The sequence below is a fragment of the Prunus dulcis genome, chromosome 1 (assembly GCF_902201215.1).
Source record: "Prunus dulcis chromosome 1, ALMONDv2, whole genome shotgun sequence".
Lineage (NCBI taxonomy): Eukaryota > Viridiplantae > Streptophyta > Magnoliopsida > Rosales > Rosaceae > Prunus > Prunus dulcis.
Window position 1 is genome coordinate 41,657,257 of NC_047650.1, and position 22,345 is coordinate 41,679,601.

The window sequence follows — 22,345 nt, forward strand, 5'->3', positions numbered from 1 at the left end:
TATATTTACCGAGTATAGCCGAGCAGCTATACCCGGTCCAGTATTTAATTTCTTTTAATAAATAGTATAGCCGCCCGGCTATACGTGGGTCTTTTATTTTATTTTATTTTATATATTTCTTTTAATAAATAGTCAATTTCTTTCCTTTTCTTGGCAGCTAAACACATAATACAGTAGAAGAGGGGAGTGGGCAGGCAGCTAGGTTAGTTTAAGTTACTAATTCTGTTTAGAGTTAAGTCTAACTTCAGAAATTGTAACAGTTGTGAAGGAATTCCATATAAGGTTTTTCTTTTCGTTCATCTTCTTCTTCATTTTCTTCATCATCCTGTTCGTTTCTCTCTGATCGGATACTTGCAGACACAGGCGCCAGAGGCATAATCGGAAGCATTAAGGTTTGTTATTGTGCTTAATTTCTTTTCTTCTTTATTTATAAATAAAATAAAATAGAATTTGATTGTTAGGGTTCTTGTTATAGGAGGAGAGCTGTCAAGAAATTAGATATTTCTGTTGACTCTGAGAGTAGGTTGAGTATTGAACATAAATTGAAATGGCCCCAAATTCTAACCCTAAACCCAAGCTTTCAACAACCACCCCCATACATCCCACCGGAGCTTTGTGGTCGACATTCTTTTACGGCTTACGCCCAAGGATTTGATGTGATTCATTTGTGTTTGCGAAGCTTGGAATGCCATCACCAACGCTCCATCCAAACCAGCTCTTTTTGCTCCCTTTTAATTCATTCAAACAATCGGCGCACAAATTTCTTCTCATTCCCATTTTACGACAACGATAGCATCGCCAAGAGAGCCATCAAACTTGAGCTGCCCTTGAGACACCGTCGCAGTTGTACTGACAGAGCGGGTTACTGTCATGGTTTACTATGCATTGCAAACAACAATAAAAAAGATGTTGCTTTATGGAATCCCTCCATTCAGAGGTTCAAGCGAATCTCATTCTCACTCTCTGAGATAATGGAAAGTGAAGTTGCCAGGTTTGGGTTCGGGTATGATTCTGCTACTGATGACTACAAAGTTGTTAGGATTATGGAGTTTCGTACTTCTAATGGTTTTTGTTCTTCTGAAGTGAAGGTTTATGGCCTAAAATCCAACTCATGGAAAAGGGCCCAGAACTAACCTTCCAATCATCGTTATTTTGGTTCTTATATTCACTGTTTGAACAGTGCTCTACATTGGCTTACCAATCCTGATTTGGGTAACACATTCATAATTCTAACCCTTGATCTTGTGAGTGAGAAATATCACGAATTTCCCACCCCGGAGGACGTTGTGCATGCTTTTCCTCTGCCGGGTTTGACTGCCTTGGGAGGCTGGTTATGTTTTATTGTTAATAATAAGGCTGGAAGTCATGTTTGGGCTATGAAGGAATATGGAGTGACAAAATCTTGGGTGATGCTTTTTAAAAAAAAAATTAATGAGAGCGATGTTCCTTGGATATTTGCTGTTTGCACACCTTTGAGGTTTTCAAAGAGTGGTCAAATGGTTGTTTTGAAGAATAACTATTTTGAACCTCCTGACAGCTTTGACAAGATTTCTTGGTATGATATGGAGAAAAAGAGAAGTGAACCAGTTAAAAAAGTCATGGTGTTCGGTGTGACTTTAATGCAATTATTTGTTAGGGGAATCTCCATGATGGCAATGCTGTAATTGTTCAGAGGCAGCACCAAGATCCTTCTACCTCTAAGAAGAGGAAATTTGCAAATAGGCAGTTCTCTTTCATGTCCATTTAAATATGCTTTTGACTTCTTTTTTTGCAATTTTGGTGTCTTTTCAAATTACAACAGTGCATATGTCTCACGTGCTCTACTTACTTTATTCCTCTCAGTGAAGGGCATCTCGATCTGTTTCTCAAAGCACTCGAAGAGGATCAAAATTAGGGAGGCAAGCTTCTGAATCCTAATCTGTCTCTCAAAAGTTAGAATACTAGAATTTTTTTCTTGGATTGAAATGGGTAGACAGTTGATAATTTCTTCTTCCTCTCCTTTAATGACTTTTATCGAATGGAACTACCTTTTGTTTATTGGTAGTCCATGTTTTTGTTTTTGTCAAGCTTGTCTTATGGAGCATTTTGCATTATTAGGGGGCCACTGTGCAAAACATAGAAGTTGATAATTACATTTAGGACATGATGACTCTTTTCAACTCGGTTGCGTTGAGAAACCAAAGGAAGGAATGTTGGGTTGTTTTATTTTTTGGGTATAAGAAGTTAGGGAAATGGGGAACAAGAAAATGACAATACCACCATTGAAATGTAAGCTAATAGAATTTGTGGTTTCTTGTAAGCTTTGCACAAGCATTTTATTTCTTGATAGTTGGGTTAGCCTTACTCAAACGATCATGGATGGTCCTGGAATGTAGTGTACTTGGTTCAAGTTGGGCTAGTTTGTCAGATGTCTTGAATGTTTAATGTTTTTAGATGTTTGTTATGTTTTACATCACATCCTTTAAAGAGTTATTGAGTGTAGATTAAAATTTCCTACATGATTTATAATCTAAGTTGAGTTTCGATGTGAGGTTTAGAAAAGGACATAGAATCTGTGGCATCTAGTTCTCCTCCAATCCCATGCCCCATTCCTGCATAATTAACTGTACTTCTGAATGATGTGAAGCTATTGGCGGTGATGACAATAATGAACAATTATAATTGATAAATATTGGTAATTGAGTGCTTTCATGAAATCTTCACTATCTTCAGCTCTCATGTTGTTTTGATACTATTTAGTGCTTCTGTTGATAAATTTTAAAACTGCCTGATGCACCATTCTGATATTATTGCAGGTAAGCAGAAATAATTACTGAGGAAAAAGAAAAGAAAAAGGAGGCTTCTACATGTCGAAATGGAATGGAACTGCATTGATTGATCCCTGCAATACAAATTTTTTTTTGGATAACCATGTCCGGGTTTTATACTTTTACTATATCAAGTGCTATACAATGTTTTGCTGCTTGGTTCGACTTTTTTGAACATGGACGTTGAGATTTTTCTAGTCATTCATTACCCTATGGAAAAAATACCATGTAGATTCATCACTGCTTATGTTTGTAACTTTAGTCATTCTCTTTTTTCGTTTGTTGCCCTCTTTTCTAATCTCAGCTGTAGGTTCCCTCCTTAGTCTTCTTCCATCTCATCCCAGCCATTTTGTGCTTTATGCGTACCTTAGGGGTTCAAATATGCAATGAGGTACATATTCGAATTCTTGAACTGCATCTGCATGATGAAGGTGGTAGACCTTTCAATTTGATTGAAACCTTTAGTTTAGTAAGGATTGCACTTTGCAGTCTTCTAAAATTTAGTCAAGTTGTAAACTATTATTCAGCTCAAGAACGTAATTTTTCATGTCTTCCGATCAAGACATACTAATAGAATTTGTGGTTGGAGCATTTTATTTACTGGGCAGGATTATCCTTTTGATGCTTGATCCGGAGTTTCGGCAATTATATAATTTGAAACTACTTTTTTGTAAGTGTTTGGGATATTATAATAGGAAAATATTTGTCTCCTTCTCTGGACGTGAGTCGTCATATCATGACCTTTCTCCATATCTAATTTCTTTGGAAGATTCGATGGTAATTCGTGTCCAATTTTCTGCAAGGTTGGTCTTTGGGATAAGTATTATTTAATTTTTGAAGAGATTTTTTATTGTAAAAAGCATTAACTATATAAATATTTTCTTGACACTATGCCAACGTTTTGTTAAAAGAAAATAGCATGAACTCCATTAGGACCTGGTGGGGCTTTCAAAGATGCAATATATTTAATTGATGTATGAATTTCTTGTGTAAGAAAGGGAGCTAGTTAATTTAATATTATCTTGTTCTGACATACAAAATACTGACGGATTATCATAAAAAGAAGATTAAATTTCATTTTTAGAAGAGATATGATCCATGCTTTTTGGGGGTCATGTCCGTTTTTTATTCTTCCACTTTTTAGCTAACCAGTCATGTTTGAGTTGAGCAATATTTTTCTCTTTCCATTTAGAGATATTGGGAATGGAAAAATCGGACATAAAATATCGGACTTGAAGCTAAATATTCTTAATTACTTAAGTTATAATTCTCTTTGCTGGGCTAATTTTTCATATAACGTGAGACAACACAAGCCCACAAAATCACGATCCATTTTCAAGTTCAGTTCGTTGGTGCTATTAGATTTACTTTCCTGCTTGGAGTAGTAAGCTAGTAAGTAAGATTATATAAATACGTACTTTGTAACTCAGTAGACAGTAGAAGAGAGAGAGGTCAATTAGTTTGTTTGAGTCTTTGACCCACGCTCACACGCTCTCTCTCTCTCTCTCTCCACCTTTTATTTTCAAAGGACTTGGTCTTTGGTCTTCAAAAACTCTATCAAAGTTAAGAGACTCCCAAAGCGTGTAATCTGGTCTTTTTCTTTGGCCACCTTCAACACGTTTAAATTGGTCCCAAAAAAACCACTATTGTTCAAAAACTCCATCTCTCATTCTTCCCCATCTCTCTTCCTCTCCACCATGAAATTTTCTGCACCCACCAATTATTTGATAAAATTTCTCTATGGCTGCCTTTTGGTACAATAGCATCTTTCTGATCCTCAGCTTTTCCTTGGTTTCATTCTTTCCATGTAGCATTTATTCACTCTCCACTCTATCAATCTCTGAGACTTCAAATCAAACATTAGTCTGTGCGCTCATACATCCCAACAACCAGCCTTCCTTTCTCAATTGTACTAGTTTTCCTAGTGGAATTCGAATTCCTGTCGACAAGAATGCTTCTTCTTCCTTCAGTGGTATAGTTGCTGGAGATGGGTTTTTATGCTCGTTGATGTCCCCGTCTTCTCCCCCCAATACTTCAATTTTGATTTGCTGGAGGTTCTCTGCCAATGGTACTAACATGATCCGCAAGCGTATCTACATCGGTCCGGCTCTCAAGCAACTTGTTGCTGGAAATTCCCATGTATGCGGCCTGGTTAATGGGAGTACAAGCCGCGTCGAATGCTGGCAATGGCACAGATTCAATTCAAACACGAGGAATCGACACAGCTATGACTTCTCAAGCATCTCCGTGGGAGAGAATTTTGTATGCGGGGTATCAAAAATTGGGAAAGTTACTTGCTTAGGAAGCAATAGTAAAGTGGTTGGAAACGAGCCTAGCTGGAATTGCAGTGCTGTAAGTGCAGGGTTCAATCATGCTTGTGGCATCTCATCGGAGAATGGTAGCTTGCATTGTTGGGGAGATATGAAGGGTGATAAACCACAAGAGAAATTCACATCTCTGGCCTTGGGAGAGAACCGCAGTTGTGCTCTCAGGACTAATGGAACAGTTGTTTGCTGGGGTGAAAATAACTTCAGCTTGCCTGTGGATCTGCAAGATACTTATTTCGTAGCAATTGAAGCAAAACGAAATGTCTTCTGCGGAGTGCTGTCATCTAATTTTTCCTTGCATTGCTGGGGCAGCCCAAATTTTGATGCCTCAAACAATTTCACGGTGTTCGAGAGTGACGTGAAGCCAGGGCCGTGTACAAGGGAGTGCCCATCATGGAGCAATGCATTACCAGGCTATGGTAGATTTTGTGAACACGGATATGTAGTTTGCCAAACCCATGAAGGGAACGAAGAGCCGCCTGATCAACGACTATTTCCACAGTCACCGGCACCAGAGATCGAGAAGCCCCCATCATCATCAGGGAGTAAATGGAGCAAGAAAATGGTGGCTTTTCTTGTAGTGGGGTGTGTCGGCTCCATAGCTTTCGTTTTGGTATGTTGTTTCTTGGCGTTCAAGTTTTGCAAAATTAGAGGAAGCCGCATTCATGACTCGGGCCCCTTGGAGATGACCCAGTTACAAGGTCATCATAGTAATCAAGGCGCCGTTGCCGCTAATGCTGCCGCAGCTGTAGTGGCAGGGCAGCCGGTGTTGGAGAAGCGGCTGAGCCATGGGGTGAGCATGGGTGCCAATGGGGCTTCTTTGGAGGAATTTTCATTGGAAGAACTTCTAGAAGCCACTTCTAACTTCTCCGAAGAACACAAAATCGGAACAGGCAGCTATGGCTCAGTCTACTACGCCAGATTAACTGACGGCCGCCAAGTGGCCATCAAGCGCGCCGAGACCTCAGCCTCCTCCTCCTACGTCGGTGGACATGCAAGGCGCCAGGAGGACAAAGACAACGCTTTCGTCAACGAGCTCGAATCCCTCTCCCGCCTCAACCACAAGAACCTAGTCCGCTTGCTTGGCTTTTTCGAAGACACAAAAGAGCGCATTTTGGTGTACGAGTACATGAACAACGCCACTCTCCACGACCATCTCCACAAGCTCCCACACTCCCCTCTAGTCTCATGGGCCGCGCGCATCAACGTGGCTCTCGACGCAGCCCGAGGCGTTGAGTACCTCCACGTGTACGCAGCCCCACCAGTCATACACCGTGACATCAAGTCGTCCAACATATTACTGGACGACACATTGCACGCCAAGGTGTCGGACTTCGGGCTATCCTTGATGGGCCCGGAGGACGATGAGTCGCACCTCTCACTCCGGGCAGCCGGTACATTCGGGTACATGGACCCAGAGTACTATCGGCTGCAACAGCTGACCACGAAGAGTGACGTGTACAGCTTTGGAGTGGTGTTGCTAGAGCTGTTGTCGGGTTACAACGCAATTCACAAGAATGAAAACGGGGTGCCAAGAAACGTTGTGGATTTTGTGGTGCCGTACATTGTGAACGATGAGATCCATCGGATATTGGACCCGAAAATGCCCGCCCCGAACCCGTTTGAGATCGAGGCCGTGGCATACGTTGGGTACTTGGCGGCGGATTGTGTAAGTTTGGAAGGAAGGGACAGGCCATCCATGACTGACATAGTGAGTAGCTTGGAAAGAGCGTTGAGTTTTTGCTTGGCAAGCGTTTCTCGCTCTTCTTCCACGACTCAGTCTTCCACGTAGCTTCCACGCCATATGAAATGGTCAATTTTTTGTAGAGCAATTTTTTTAAAATTCTTTGTAACGCATATATTGATTTTTTTTGCTTATTAGTCAAGGCAAACTCTGTATATACCCCACACAAAAAGTGTGCATGTAAATTTCAACTTATAATTTTCTCTTCTTTCTTCGGCCAAACCAAATTTTCTTTTCTTCAACTTGGTCTTGGTTTCATTCAACTCTTTTAGCTTTGAATATATATATATATATATATATATATATATATATTTTTTTTTTTCCTTCAAGAACAAAAGTTCAATTGGAGGAAGTCTTTAGATTGCGAAGTCAATAAAGCACCAAATATACTGTCAGCAAGAAATACGTAATAATAATAATAATAATAATAAATTGAAAAAAAAATCCCATGTGTTTATATTTTATAATACATGAAGACACCATCCATTACAACAATATCTTTATATATCTTTATAATACCTAAAGAAATACTATAAAATAAAATTAAAAAATCATATTATTGTACTGCATCACCTCTCTGAAAAGGTAAGATGTTTCAACTCAAGTAGGTTAAACTTCTATTAAAGATGTGATACGCCTTCAGCGAAAACTAGCAAAAGTCCCCGCACGATGTTGCGGTTTTAAAATCGTCTAAAATGTCTACAAAGTTGTGAAAATATGTAGCAAGTTTAAGTTACAAAATAAAGACTAATAACATGTTTTATATGTTGCTTGTCATGTTTATTAAAATATGATCAATATTTTAATAAACCCAAAAGGAAAAGGAAAAGGAAAATACGAAGACAGTATGAAATGAAAGAAACCCAAAAAGAAGGATGAAATACCAAACTTTCATTCAAATCAAGAAACACAAATAAAACATTTTGGACGAAAATTTAACTACTTTGAACATAAAATTCAAGGAGAATAAGTGAACAAAAAGTTTTGAAGGAAAATAGGGAGAGAAAAAAAAAAACCATTTTCAACCTTGTCTAGCCTGCAAAGAACCTCCTTCTACTCACCGCCTCTTCTTGACTCTCTTGTACACAGTTAACATCTTACAAAAATTGAAAATCCACAACAACAACAAAAATATAGGATAAGCATCTTTCAAAATAGAAACATAACAAAGTGGATGAAACACATTAAATAAGAGATATAATTAACTGCAATCATTAAGTTTTACTAAAGGTTTGGCAAAATCTGGGAATCAGGAGATTGCAATCGACAAAAGTCTCTCTTCCAAAAGCATAAGCAAATATCATAACAAAATCATTAGCCTTCAAAAAGGATGGAAGCAGTTTCATAATATCAGAAAAATCAAAAGGGGAATTTAACAATTTGTCAATTGTTACAATTGTTTTCATGGTCACAGGCTGCACTTATAGCAAAGTGTAGAATTGGGACAAAAATCTTTGAGAAATTAGACATAACCTTTAAGAATTGGCAAGACAACTTGTCATACTTCATACCAGTTATGAAATTTATATTGAAAGTGCAATTACTGCTCAAGTAATCATAAAGGCAAAAGTAATAGAAATGTTATTTCTGTACATGGTGTACAACCCTCATAGATACAGAATCCATTTTGATGCATTCAAAATTACCTTGCTCTTTTGCACTCTTACATGAACCCGAACTCCAATTACTTCCTCTCCATTTACCTAATCAGTACAGAAGTACGTTCTATGAGCAAACAACATAGATCAAACTTTATTAGATGACCTAAGAGATAAATATACTCATCCATCAAAAAGCTGTCATGCAATAAGAAACAATGGCTATTGTTCTTACAGACTTTATCTTCCCTGTAGAACATATTTCAAGCCGAACTGAGGCAAAGAATTTTAATGCAATTCCTCCAAATGTCGCTTGTGGAGTACCATAGTATACACCAATCTTGCAAAATGAACGAATGATGCCATTAGTTTCTGGAAGTGAAACAATTGTGATTAGGGGAAAATAACTAATAAAGAAACCTGACGGAACAATCAAAATCATACACATCTGAAAAATTAATGACTCAAATTCAGCTGCTTAGACCTAAGCACTCAAATCTCAATTATTGCAATGGGCCCAAGAATGGGTCATCATAAATATCTGAAAATTTTAAGGCTCAAAGTCAGCTGCTAAGATATAAGCACTCAATCTCAATTGTTTCAATGAATCCAAGTACATACCATCCAAATATAGATATACACACCATCCATTCAGCTGCTTAGCCCGTACTCTAAAATCAAGCCCCAACTCCTTCAGTTGCTTCTCATAGTGAAAGGAACCAACCCCAAAACCAGGCAGAAACAGCACTGGAAGGGAGCCTAAGGTTTCACATCCAGCTTTCTCATAATGCACACTGAATTCGGGCTTCCATTCCCAAAAGCAACTATTTACTGGCGCACCTGATTCACCTTTGGATTCATCTGGTAGACCAGGAATCAAAACTTTAGTTACTGGTTCCCTGTTTCCGAAATACTTTCATTCTTTTCCCCTTTAATTACGTAGCCATCAGAGCTTCCACTTGATAAAATTGGACCAACATGTTTGAAGTTTTCACCGGTGTCTAATGACCTAAAACCTCCTTGGTGATTTAGTTGCTTCAAGAAAGGCTGATCTAAATTGTAACAGCTCAAAAACTTCTTTCTAACATCAAATTTAGCACCAAAAACTCTGTTTTTTTCTAAAACCTAGGAGACTGAATTGATGTGAACTTGAGCTTTTCACAATCAATTTCCACCTTAAATTAAAAGTATCATAGCATGGTGCAGAACTGTATGAGAGTACTTCCATACCCACAAACTGTTCTGCAATGACCAATCAAAACAGGGATTCAACAACAATTTGACTTTACCTTTTATTGCATGAGACTAATTGAGAAAATGAATAAGAATAATTTGCAAATCACATGTTGTATGTAGCTTTCATGCTTCCAACTTTTCCTCAACACACACACACACACACAAAGCATAAACTGATATGAGCAGAACTTAATATCAATTACCAATCATGAACTTCAGTAAACACCCAAAAACTGGTTAAGATATTTATTATAACTTGAGAAAAAAGACTAAACAAAATTAGCAACCAGTAGCTTTCCTGCACAACTCTAAAGTCTAAAGAGCACATCTGTTTTCAGCTAATCAAATCAAACTCCCACCTAATTTACATTGTTTTATGAAATCTTCTATGATAGCCTGAAGAAGAAATATACAAAATCAATAGGAAAGGTAGAAAAAGCATACCAGATAAGAAAAAAGGTCATTGGCTCTTTCTAAGTACAACTTCATAAATTCAGATCAAGATATAGTACCTCTTTCTGTATATGTGAATCATTTTCATTTCGTAACTGCTTAATAGCATCCTCTAAGGTAGCCTCAAAAAAAATTAAATGCCATAAAAAAATTTGAAACCCAGCCAAATACAATAAACATGCCCTAATCTTTGTTCCACTATTCTCACAGTTGAAATTCACATTATATTACCTCTTTCTGTATGTGCAAGTCCGTCTCCTTTTGTAATTGTTTGATTGTTTCTTCTAAGGTAGCCTGTAAAATTATGATTATTTTGTGCACTGCTGGGGATGCATTTGCATATCAAAACTGACAACAAAAACAAAGGTGTGTGATACAATTGGAGAGAAATTATCTTGTGTGTTTGCCATATCCACGCTTTCCTCTCTTTGGAGCCAATGTTGTTTCTCAGATTCAGCTAACGACTGCACAACAAAATTTCAAAAAAAAAGAAAAGCATAAATTTCAAAATCCTTGAAGATCACCACATAAATGCACACAATACAATGTACATCTCTTTTTACTATCAGCTGTAGATCGATCCAATTCAAATTCGAATGCTTAGAGATAAACATCAACAAATTAATACTAATTACAAAATTAATCAAAATCAAACTTGAGAAAACAGAACAGAACCAGTCCCTACCCATTTTTTAAAAAAAAACATTACAGTAGTATTAGTATCCCCTTATATACAATCATATTTTTCTCCTAACCTTAGTGCAAATGGCACCCTCTCTCATGTCTCTCATCTATATCTCAACTCTTTCATCGTCATCGTAGATCTAAGAACTGATCTCACTCCTCAAAATAGAGTGTCTTTCACTCCATATCTGAGCAAATCTCACCTCTCCAGCCAAACCCCTGCCTCTACACTCCGAGCAAAACATGAAATGGACAAATCTGACGAATGGACCAAAAAGGGTGTGATTTGGCTCTGTTAACATCACGCAAGTTCAAGGGAACCAATCTGAACCGAAAGTGTGACTACAATTTAGTCGGCCAAACCGAATTGTACTCGCCCCTAATTTTTACTTAATTTCTTTCACTGATTCACTAATCATATAAACCTTTTTTTTTTTTGCTCTGGAACTTGGCGTCGGCGACGGTTTCAGATTCCATTTTTGTTAAACCTATCACTAAATTCTATGCATAGAAAAAGACCATGAAACATGCTCAAAAAACCCCAAAAAAAATTCCCAAGAAAAAAGAACAGCTTGAAAAGAAAACAAACCTGAAGAGGAGGTTATGGTGGAGTGGAGTAGAGAAACAGAGGTGTTGACAAAGAGAGGGTCGCGGGAGACGAAAGCGCGAACAACCCAGTTGGCCAATTGGTAAAAGAAACAGCCAGCGACTATGGAGAGCAGCTGCGAGCGCCTGTGGAACAGAACACTGTTCTTCCATGGCTGCCCCCCAACCAGCTGGTTGGAAACAAACTGAAGCCAGGGCTTTGTCTCTGCGAACCAAACCCTCTCAACGAAGGAGGAGGGGCAAAAACGGGAACAAAAGAAGCTGTTTAGTCAAGGGCATTTTCGTCAATTTACTGTGCTGCAGAAAAAAAAACCCAAAACAGCAGAAAAATGAGGGGCATTTCCGTCATTACACTGTGCTTAGCTACAGTGTTTAGTTGCATTGGGCTTTAGTATATATAGAATTTAGTCTCCTGACAATTTTCCTCGTGAGAAAAGCCACGTGACCGGAGGTTGATCCCATGTTTCCATTCTTTAGAACACGTGTAGCTAAAGTTCGTGGTTCCTAGAATCATGAGTCTGTCACCATGACCAACTCTCATAATGGTTTTGCCATAATTCAATTAAAAAACCCAAGCCATAAAACTTAGCAAACTTTACTCTCTCTCTTCCCAAGATAGGAACTCAAATTTACATTTTTTGACCTCATGCAGTGAGCATCCCCCAAAAGGGGCGTTGCCACCATGACTCTTGGGGTCACTGGCGCTAACATGGTAGATGGGGGCTACAATTGCAGCATCAGCCTAATGCTCAAAACAAAATAAGAATATATGCTTACAAAGCCTAAGTCGAAAGCCACACGTGAGCTGGTCCTTGCAACAAATCGAGTAAGCATATACTACTACAAAATTCAATGCACAATATTTTCTAATTTGCCATTATAAATAAATAAATACAATTGTAATCCCATACCATACTGAGAAGGGCAGTTTAAGCTAATGTGTATGCACTGCAAGTAAATGACACAGCACAGATGTAACTTTTTTCCCTTTTGGCAGACCAGGACATGCACAAGTTCTCTTCTCCTATGCAGTAGGTTGCAATCGCAGCCAAACAATCAAATTGTGCACAAATTATTGACTTAACTTTTCTAGAACACTTGTAAAAATGGGAGCCTAAACCATTCCCTACACCTATGCTGCCAGAGATTCTGAAGTAGCCTGTCTTTTATCAAGTAGTTGTGTGAGCGCACTGTCAATTTGGGTAAACACATCCTCCTTGTTAACACTTCCATTAACCTGAAGAAAATAAAATGACTCTCTCTAAGTTAGATACAGTGAATAAAAGAGAACCAATCAAATCAATATCATATTTTCATCATACAGGTAATGGAAAGCTCTTTCCATCTCTTAATTATCCTAATTTTCTTTTAAATTTATAAAGAATGTCAGTAATGACCTGCATAAGAGCCTCAGCAACCCAAGCACATTATGCTATAATCATTGATGCTTAACTTATGTCTATATTTCTATTCTAGGACCCTTCAATTGATGACCCTTCAATTGATGACATCGTGATACCGCATAACATTTTAGCTTGCTTGGAGAAAGACAGTTTAGTTGTGGACTTTTTTCTCCCAAGGAAGAAGGAATGGTATGTGACCTAAATGTGGACCCTGCTACTAGGCTTAACTCATGGAACATGCCTTGAGCAAATTTATTAAGACAAGAATAAGATAACACAAGAAACTTTAGCTTTGAAAATTATTAGTAATCAAGTCACTGTGAAAATTGCTGACTAGTAAGGGTAAAACCGACTAAACATCAGTGTCTTACTGGTATGGTGGACTACTCAGGTGCAAATATGCTATTATGTATTTGAACAATTAGGACTAGAGTAATATGAAAAATGTAAGCAAGACTCTTCAAGCACGCTAACAGTTAATAAATTGAGGGAAAAAGTTTATAATAAATTATAAATATATAAAATTAAAAAAGAATAAGAAAATGAGTAACCTATATGGGGCATTTGTAAAAAGTTTGCTGAAGTAAAGTCAAATTACCCCAAACTACTACAGAATTGGTCTATTAATGCTCATGTAAAAAAGAAACAAAAAAGAAAGCTGGGCTTATTATGAGCTTCTTCTTAAGTTTTAACAACTTGGGCTTATTAACACATCAAATTGAGGGAACACAGTTGGACTTTATTTGAAAAACAAAAACAAAAATTGGCTTTCTTTTATAAAACAAATCAAGCTCCCAGTTAACAAAGATTTGGCTGTGTTCATAAAGAAGTTTTGAGCCTGATGAGAAACGAGTTGCATAGCCAACAATATATCAATAGACCAAATAAATTATCATACTGATGGCAGAGCACAGTTGTTTTGCGTACAAGATAGGTAGGTCTGGGGTTAATGGTAGGCGTGCAAGAGTTGCAATTTGGGTTTGGATGTGGTGAAGTTGCAGATAATAGGTCTAAGAATGAATTTGAGTTTTGATTAGTTGAACTGAAATTGGATGAGCTCCGGCAGCAAGACCCAATAAATTTAAAATTAACAATAATGTGATAATCATCATTGAGAAGTAAAATTCTAAAGGTAATTTCCAGTCCCTAAGTGGTTAAGACAATCCAAAATTCAACCACATAAGGGCTTCCCTTCAGTAAAAGTACATCAAAGAACAAAGAAGATTAAGGCCATTTATTTTTAGAGGATTTATTTGCATGGATGCTTTACTTCAACCAGCCCAAGGATGAAGATTGGGCCATGAGGATAATAGAGAGACACTCAAGTTTACAGAGGTATCGACGGAATTCTGAATTGGTGACTGTGAATGGAAACAATTGCTATTTGGTTGCCTTAATTAGGGACTAAAACACAGACTAGACTCGGGTTGTTGATGCTCTTAATCTTCTTTCTCGTAATAAAACATCAGCAGTTTTTCTCTGTTTGAATGCCAACATGGAAATATCCACTGATCTCTGATATTCTGCTGAAATATCGGAATATCTAGGATACTGGGGAAGAAATTGGTTGACCTCTCTATATCAGAATATCAGCTGATATTTTCATCTTTAATCCTAACAAATAAGGGTCAGTATGGCAAGGATATTGGACACTCCAAATATGTGGATACATTTTGTGATATCTAGCTCTGAAAATAAAAAAATCATAAAAAAATTTTAAGACGAGAATGTTCACACCAATGACCAATCCAGTTCTGTTCCACCAACTAAAACTCGATTTATTTGGGTTCTCTTTTGTAAGGTCATCACAATTCACAAATAAGCATAAATATAAAGTGCACACTGCACATACATGCACATATTAAGTACTACATGCATTGTACAGATAAACATATGCATTTTACAAGATATGCATCTCTAACACACATTAGAGAGGGAAGGAGAAGAGAGAGAGAGAGAGAGAGAGAGAGAGAGAGAGAGAGAGAGATTATATCCATGCCTTAATTGTTATGTCTTCATACATTGAAAGTACGGCCTCCACATTCTGATGATGAGTGTTCAATCGCAATTTCACCTTGAAGAAGTATATGCAAAAGAAAATGTAATATTCTCGCTAAGAAGTAAGACTTGATTAAAAAACCTACGCACTAGCAGAGGGTTAAGGAACTATTAAACAAGAGGGAAATGATAATTGATTACCTTGAAGTCAAAGTATTACAAATTCGAAGAATGATTTGAAATGTACCTTTTCTTCTGTATCATCAAAACGTTGGGTGAGCCTTGACGCAATCTCTTGGGTCTCTGGCGGAGAATACTTTAAATGGTATATCTTCCCAGTAATAGGATCTAACCTTCTTCCAACAACTCTCTCAACAAGAATCTCTTCAGGGACCTGCAAATGCAATGTCACATGGATAACAAGAGTTATGAAGTGATATTACTTTTTGTGTCCAGCAAAGGGGAATTTGCATGGGGTTTTTTCCCTCTTTGCATCAACAAAAGCTGAAATTCATGTTACAAAATGAATTTTCATGGCTTATAAACTTACAAAGAAATCAAATAAAATAACTACAATATGTAAAGAAGCTTCTACAAGCTCCTATATATTTACAATGCTCCTTAACAATTATAAATAACAATTGCATAAAAAACAATTCCTTACTTCTAGAAGAATGAAAAGATCCGGCTTAAACCCTAATTCCTTAAGAGCAATTGCTTGCGATGAGCTCCTAGGGTATCCATCCAAAAGCCAACCTTTTTCTTTAGAATCTGGCTGCAATAGACGCTCCTTCACCATCTGCAGGATTAAAACCAAGGAATCACCACTAGAATGAAGATGTGTCGACATGAATATAATTTCCCTACCATGACAACTATTTCATCTGGAACCAATTGTCCTTGTTCCATGTACTCTCTTGCACGCCTTCCATTTTCACTCCCAGATGCAATCTCAGCTCTAAGTAAATCTCCAGCAGCAACATGCACTAAATCATACTGCATACAGGAGGATGACTCGATTCAATCTGCTTTTTATCATGAGAAAATCATGACATAAAGTGGTAAGTGGTAACTTATGTAAACAATGGAATAATTCATTAGGATTTGAAAACTCCTCTGACGCAAACTTTTAATATCAAGAATATACACACATAATCATCTGAAATTCATCAATTGCTTTATGTGCACATCTTAGGCACAAAAAAAAAAAACTGCAAATTGGTGTTCAAAACTTTTACTGAAATGCATAAGAATAGGATACACAACCCAAAATTGGCCTTTTAGGACAAAAGAATCAGTAAACTAACAAACCCTTTACGTTTTCTTTGGATGAGGTAATTGAAAATGCCATAAATTATTAAGGAAAACAAACACTGGCATTGCATTTTTAAGTAATATTTGGTAATTGTGAGAACTCACCTTCTGGGTAATGAGCTGGCATTGCGTTCCTTTACCAGAAGCTGGCGCCCCCGATATCATTATTCTCAGCGGCTCTGCCTTGGCAGACCCCACAACCTGTTTGAAATTAACAATCAGCCAAACCATGCTCAATTCTCAACCCAATTAAATTAAAGAAAAACCAAAAAATGACCAAAAATACAAAAAGCCTACTAAAAATTCTACTCTGATTGATTGAGTGTAGGTAAAATGCGTACCGGGAAATTCTGAGCTCTGCTGGAACGAAACGGAGTTAGGGTTTGAGGACGAGAGGGAGAGAAACCGGAAATGAAAGAAGACTGTGAGGACAAAAGAAGCTTACAACAAGATTTGGGCTTTGAATTGGATGGCGCGGACAGAGATGCGTTCGGCCGCTGAGAAGGCTTGTTAGGCTGGCCTATGGCTGACGCCATTGCTGCTTGGTGGACTACGTTTACATTGCAAGCCATTTTGCTCTCTCTCTTCCACTCACGCTAGCCCCAGCGACCACTGAGATAAATGGAACCAAAGAAATTTTGATTCTTCGATTGGAGTGGGCAGAGTTGTGCTCTCTGGATAGAGAGATTAAAAAGAAGGGCGAAATGGGCTACATAGCAAGGGGTTAAAAAGAGTATTTACCCTAAAAGATTTACCCCTATATTTAAACTTTCTAGTTTCAATTTCTCCTCTCCAATATCGTTTGTATAAAGAGAAAAGAAATGACTACCCAAAACTTTACAAATTTATAAATATGCCATTATTTTTTTATTAGGTGGCTCACACACACACGTGCAAAGGCCTTTGGTCACTTGGTTAAAAACCTTTTGGGTCAGTGAGCATAAAATTTAGATAAATTGGTTACTGCATACTTCAACGTTTACAATTTATAAACGTGCAGTTATATTCTCGTTAAGAAAAATATCCTTTACACTAACGGCTTGCTTAGGGATCGCTCATGATAAATATCTTGTTAAAATATGTATGTAAATAATATTAAAGTCTGTATAAAAAAACACTTTCACTTTGTCCCACATTGAAATAGAATTAGCTTCCACACATGGTTTATAAGCACCAACTCACTTGAATTACTAAATAGGAAGTGGGCCTAGTGGAATGGACATTGGGCCTCACCTTTTGATTGGGTTGGGAATACATATATTAGCCAATTGTTGATTAAATAAATATTTTTTATTAATTAGAAATTTATTTTTTAGATAATATCTAAAATTCGAATTCTGTTTGAACGGAGGACATAGAATTTTTGGAATCACATTATCACTTCTCCAGAAATAATCACTTTCTAAGAGAAGCATATCATTGTTTGTTAGAAATCAAAGTCCATGTGCTTAGGTTTTTATTTGCAATAGTTTAATCCTAGTGGACAGATTTCTATCGATCTACAAGCACGAGGCAGAGGAGAAATAATGTCTAAAAGACACTGCAATTCTGAAGGACTCTATCACCGAACCAAGTCAATATCTTCTATTTAATTCTACTGTTGTATCTGGTGTATCAATTTGATTTGTTGATTTTGTTTTATGCTGTTATTTGGTTAATTTTCTGATTGTTCTCCAACATATAATTCTTATTAAACATTTACACGTTAATGGGAAAATCGAACTCTCTTCTGACAATGGTTTTGTGTGAATGATTGATTGGCCTTCTTATGCTTAGGACTTTTCGGGCACTAAATGCATGCTTAAGAAATTTCTAATTACCGGGAATTGGATTGCTTGACTTCCCCTGTAGGCACTGTTGTTTTTTACTTCCTAGGTGCAACAATATGCCTCGGTCTTTCTCAAAATGGAAAAGAACAAATGAATCTCATTCGTTTCAACTGATTTATACACTGGTAAACCAAAAGCATAAATGAATCTCATTCCTTGGTGCAATAATATGCCTCGGTCTTTCTAAGACATGTACTACTTTATCATCTATGCCCAAAAGAATTGGGACGAAAAGACATACAAACAAAGATATATACATAACTTATATAGCAACACTGGTAACCAAACGGTATATATAAAACACATTCAAGCTTCGACTGAGAGTTATATTTTATCCGTTCCATTGCTGAAAATCAGTCACACATGTCCAGATTCACTTCCATCCATGAAACAAGGCTGTTGACATGAGGCAGGTATGTTGCAGAAGACTTCGGTATACATCCTTCTACCATCTCAACCTTTCTCATCTCTTGATGCTGGAAGTCATAAACATAAAAGGAACCATCTTCGTCTCGCTTGAAAATAATGTCACCCTTGATTCTTAAACTAAAAAGGGGAACCATGTCTATTATGGAACCCACGGTGATACTGTGATACTTCGTCCAGACTTCTCCATAGAAACCCTTCAAGATCCAAATGTCAATATGGTTCACGTCCTCATGAACGACAAGACACAAAACGCCACCCATGTCAACAATCCTATCATGAGTTCTGCTACTTCTTGGGAGTGGAATTTGGTGAAACTTCTCCTTATCAACTTCAATAGACACTATGTATTCGCTACGGTCAACTTGAGGAATCCAGTGCAGACCTCCAATTGCTGAAATAGGTCCATCTACAAACCTATTAAAGAACCCAAACGAAGGACCATTGACTTCTCTCCATGCTTTTGTCCGAAGACTCAAAATCTCACAGCTGACATACCTCAACTCATCCCGAAACAAGTGGACTACTTTATATTCACCAGTAGAATCAATCAGTGCAAAACCATAGGACTCATCATGTGGACGAGATAAAGTACCCAGCGGAAGTGCAATCAGCTTCCTAGTCACAGGATTCATGACTACTAGTCCTCCGTTCTTCAATTTGTTATCAAGCAGAATTAGACCGTTACAGGTGGCTCTAATATTGCCAGAGCAGCTTAAACTGTACTCTCCTATCTTGCTCTTATCATTTTTAAATTCCAGAAACTGGACAGAAAACCTTGGAGCGTTTATGGTTGTGTGGTTGAAAATGGGGATAGGCTTTGGCTGAAGAAGATTTAATTCAACTGAAACAGTGTTTGGCAACTCTTTTGGTACAGAAGCCACAGAAAAAGGGTATAGACTTTCATTTGGAAATGGTGATAGAAAGATCAAAACAGATTCAGAGCGATGGAGATGAGCATCAATGAATTTGGGGTTTTTAATTATGTTATACCAAGGTTTGCAAACGAACCTTGACCTTTGAAGAGAGTCAAGAGGAAGTCGCACAAGGATATTTGAGATACAATCTTTATGGAGATAAGGAACTTGTTTTTCTCGCTTATGTTTTTTCTCTTCCTCTATTTTCTTGGTCAATGATCTCTCCTCCACTAACCTTAATAAGCCAACATTCTTGCTTGCTAGTGAGTTTGCCATCGTGCCTTTTAGAAGCTCTTAACACCTATAGATACAATGATGACATTATAAACAATCCATTTTGAAATAAAGAAAGAATTAAAGAAGCAAGAGGAGGATACACAGCACTTGGCAGCTTTCAGGAAAGTATCAAAATGACTAAGTAATAGAAGATATTATGTGTTAAAACTACTTCTTGTTTATAAAAGGGAACCGTTACCAGTTCTTCTCTTTGGTTCATGCTCTTTTAGGTGCAATAATAGTCCACACACGAACATAAACAAAAAGTTATTTTCTAGCCTGCTATTATTTATTTAATTTATTTTTATAAGTGCCTACTTATCTCGTCTCCTTGAAACAGATTCGATTACCAGTATGGTATCACTTATGTACATATCTTCCACTCCCTCCTCAGCATCCCTATCTCTTGTATGTCTGTGGAAATTGATCCTCTACATCCTTCACTAGTAAGTAGGGGTCTACATGTGAGGAGAAGGGAAGAAGCCTAACTGGTTAAATTCAACATACGAATCTTAAATCAGCAAATATCCTAGGGCTCCTTACAGGAGTCTAGCTTAGGATGCAACAGCATGTGAAAATTTTGTACATGTACACGATCGCCTAATGTAAATCAATAAATCAAGTCACCATGAACCCTTAAACAGAAGGTCTGATTGATCACCTATTTTAATTAAAGTTCAAAGTTAAGGAAACTTATGTAGTCCCTCAGTAGTCCAAGTTAAGTCTTGTAAGACTACATCTAATAACCTATGTTCCTCAAGAGTGCCTAGGTAAGGGATCTAAACAACTTTCATTCATGATCAATCTTCTTAAATTCTGGCATTACAATCTCCTATGAATGCATCACTTCAAGAAATTGAATTGATGGAACTTTTAGATCATGTGCTCTGGCATAAGTGACAAGATTGGCTTCTAATAAAACAATCTTCCATTTATGTGATTGTTTTGTTTCCAAAACCAGGCAAACAATTATAAAATAACTAACACTCAACTAGATGGGAGAGGAAAAAATAAAAAAAATAAAAAAGAAAGAGAAAAGGCCTTGATATATGCTCTGATCATTTTCGAGTATGCTCATCCTATCATCCATTTTAATGGTGTCAATTGGGCCAAAAGAAATCAATACGCTTAGACTTAACTTTGCATTCTTACTAGCCTCAAAGCTTATATGAGAGGTTTTCATGATCAAAACAGATTCATTACCAAAGAATATGTAATTCATTTTTCACAAAATCCAGAAAATCTCTAGCAAAAGGAAAACTCAAGAACAATTTAGTAAAAATAGAAAAAACCCACAACTAAAAACATAAAATAATTTCCTAAACGAAGTGAAAATGGAATGATCAAAAGAGTTGACGAAGCAGAGAGCATGTAGTGTACCTGATGAGGAGAGCGGTTGTCGTCTCTATGCGATGTGAAGAGTGAGAAAGTAAAACGTTTTCTGAGCGTGCAAGACTTTTGTGAAGAGAGCGCGACCAAGAAAGGGCTCCGTTGTTACCCAAGCGACGACCCATTGATATGTTTTCTTCGCCTCATTTGGAATTTGGAAATGGTTGACGACGTTCCTGTCGTTTTTCATGTTTTTACTTTTTATTTATTCGGCCGGGCCCTCCTCTCCCAATTGCTTCTGTCGTTTTTCCCGGTCCACTCAGCAACTCGTAAACGGGTCGGATTTCAGTCCGAATTTGATTTCAATCTAATATAATTAAGGTAATTTTTACTTTATTACCATAAACATTTACCGAGTTTCAACCCTTTAATACATGAAAAGTTTTTTTCCGTCTTAGTCGAATACACAAAGTTAATTTTCCTATAATTTTCATATATACGGTCATATAGTGCCATGTAATATGACAAAAAATAAAAATTAGTTTAATTAGTCAATTAAAAATGTCCTTAAAATCAATTAAAATGTTAAAATGATATATTTATTAAATAAAAATTAAGAAAATAATATATATTTAAAAAAATTAAAGTGAGAAAATCTTTCTCCATCTTTCTCTGTCTTGTTGTTGTATTTGGTCTCTGAAAAAGTTGTATCCGTATTTGGCACCTTAGTTGCTATGTACTGTTTTTCTTTCTTTTATCAATAAAATACTATCTTATTTTATCAAAAAAATAGGAGATGAATTTAGAGTCTCAATTCAATAATTTGATGAGTTATTTACACTAACATCCCATGAAGTATAAAAAAATTACTTGAACACCCCTAGGTTTAAAATTGTTTTTATAAAACCATTTTTCATTGATTTTTCGTCTAAAGATTGATTTTATATATAAAAAATTCCTAAACTCCCAAACCAACTTCAATTAACATAATTAGTGATTTTTAAAAAGACCAATTCACAAATTAAGCTAACATAGAGAAAAGTCTCAAATTAGACGCACAAGAGACGAAGAAGATCGAGCAATAGATGCGAAGAAGAAAGCTAGATAAGGATACGTTATCAAGAAATTGAGCCACGAGAATGAAAAGAAATACTTGGCCCAAGGTCGCGCAAAGAAGAAAGAGGATGCGAAATGTAGCATCAAAGAAGTTGCAGGCTGCCAAGGATGGCGAGAAGCTGGAAAATGAAGCATGTATTCCTTCTTTGTGTTTCAGTAAAATAAGGAGTATGAGGAAGAGATAAGATTATTGATTATGAGTGTCACTAGATTAATCTAAGGGCCGTTATTGAAGAGGACCTTTATAAGACCTAATTTTTAGATTTTTAGATAAGCGAGAAT

The 22,345-nt window shown here is 37.0% G+C and overlaps 4 protein-coding genes and 1 long non-coding RNA gene across 5 annotated transcripts; 2 read left to right on the forward strand and 3 right to left on the reverse strand.

The window, feature by feature from the left end:
• The first annotated feature begins 162 nt into the window (after positions 1-162).
• LOC117615273 lies at positions 163-3,471 on the forward strand. Its single transcript, XR_004583985.1, has 2 exons — positions 163-392; positions 1,538-3,471. It is a non-coding gene; the product is annotated as an uncharacterized LOC117615273 (long non-coding RNA).
• Positions 3,472-4,392: 921 nt separating this feature from the next.
• Positions 4,393-7,120, forward strand: LOC117615274 (serine/threonine-protein kinase-like protein CCR4). The gene has a single exon (XM_034344331.1). It carries the CDS (start codon positions 4,548-4,550, stop codon positions 6,924-6,926), a length of 2,379 nt encoding a protein of 792 aa, XP_034200222.1. The 5' UTR covers positions 4,393-4,547; the 3' UTR covers positions 6,927-7,120.
• Positions 7,121-8,347: 1,227 nt separating this feature from the next.
• Positions 8,348-10,956, reverse strand: LOC117620189 (DNA repair protein recA homolog 1, chloroplastic-like). Its single transcript, XM_034350331.1, has 5 exons — positions 10,921-10,956; positions 10,588-10,629; positions 10,397-10,459; positions 8,712-8,816; positions 8,348-8,581 (listed from the first exon to the last, which is right to left on the reverse strand). Exons 1-5 carry the CDS (start codon positions 10,954-10,956, stop codon positions 8,486-8,488), a joined length of 342 nt encoding a protein of 113 aa, XP_034206222.1. The 3' UTR covers positions 8,348-8,485.
• Positions 10,957-12,303: 1,347 nt separating this feature from the next.
• On the reverse strand, positions 12,304-16,864 carry LOC117629784 (adenylate kinase, chloroplastic). The gene is made up of 7 exons (XM_034362390.1): positions 16,512-16,864; positions 16,276-16,371; positions 15,724-15,852; positions 15,521-15,655; positions 15,104-15,250; positions 14,858-14,932; positions 12,304-12,692 (listed from the first exon to the last, which is right to left on the reverse strand). The coding sequence occupies exons 1-7, from the start codon at positions 16,740-16,742 to the stop codon at positions 12,588-12,590; spliced, it is 918 nt and encodes a 305-aa protein (XP_034218281.1). The 5' UTR covers positions 16,743-16,864; the 3' UTR covers positions 12,304-12,587.
• Positions 16,865-18,125: 1,261 nt separating this feature from the next.
• Positions 18,126-21,178, reverse strand: LOC117616816 (F-box protein CPR1-like). Its single transcript, XM_034346245.1, has 2 exons — positions 20,999-21,178; positions 18,126-19,643 (listed from the first exon to the last, which is right to left on the reverse strand). Exon 2 carries the CDS (start codon positions 19,616-19,618, stop codon positions 18,353-18,355), a length of 1,266 nt encoding a protein of 421 aa, XP_034202136.1. The 5' UTR covers positions 19,619-19,643; positions 20,999-21,178; the 3' UTR covers positions 18,126-18,352.
• Positions 21,179-22,345: the final 1,167 nt, after the last annotated feature.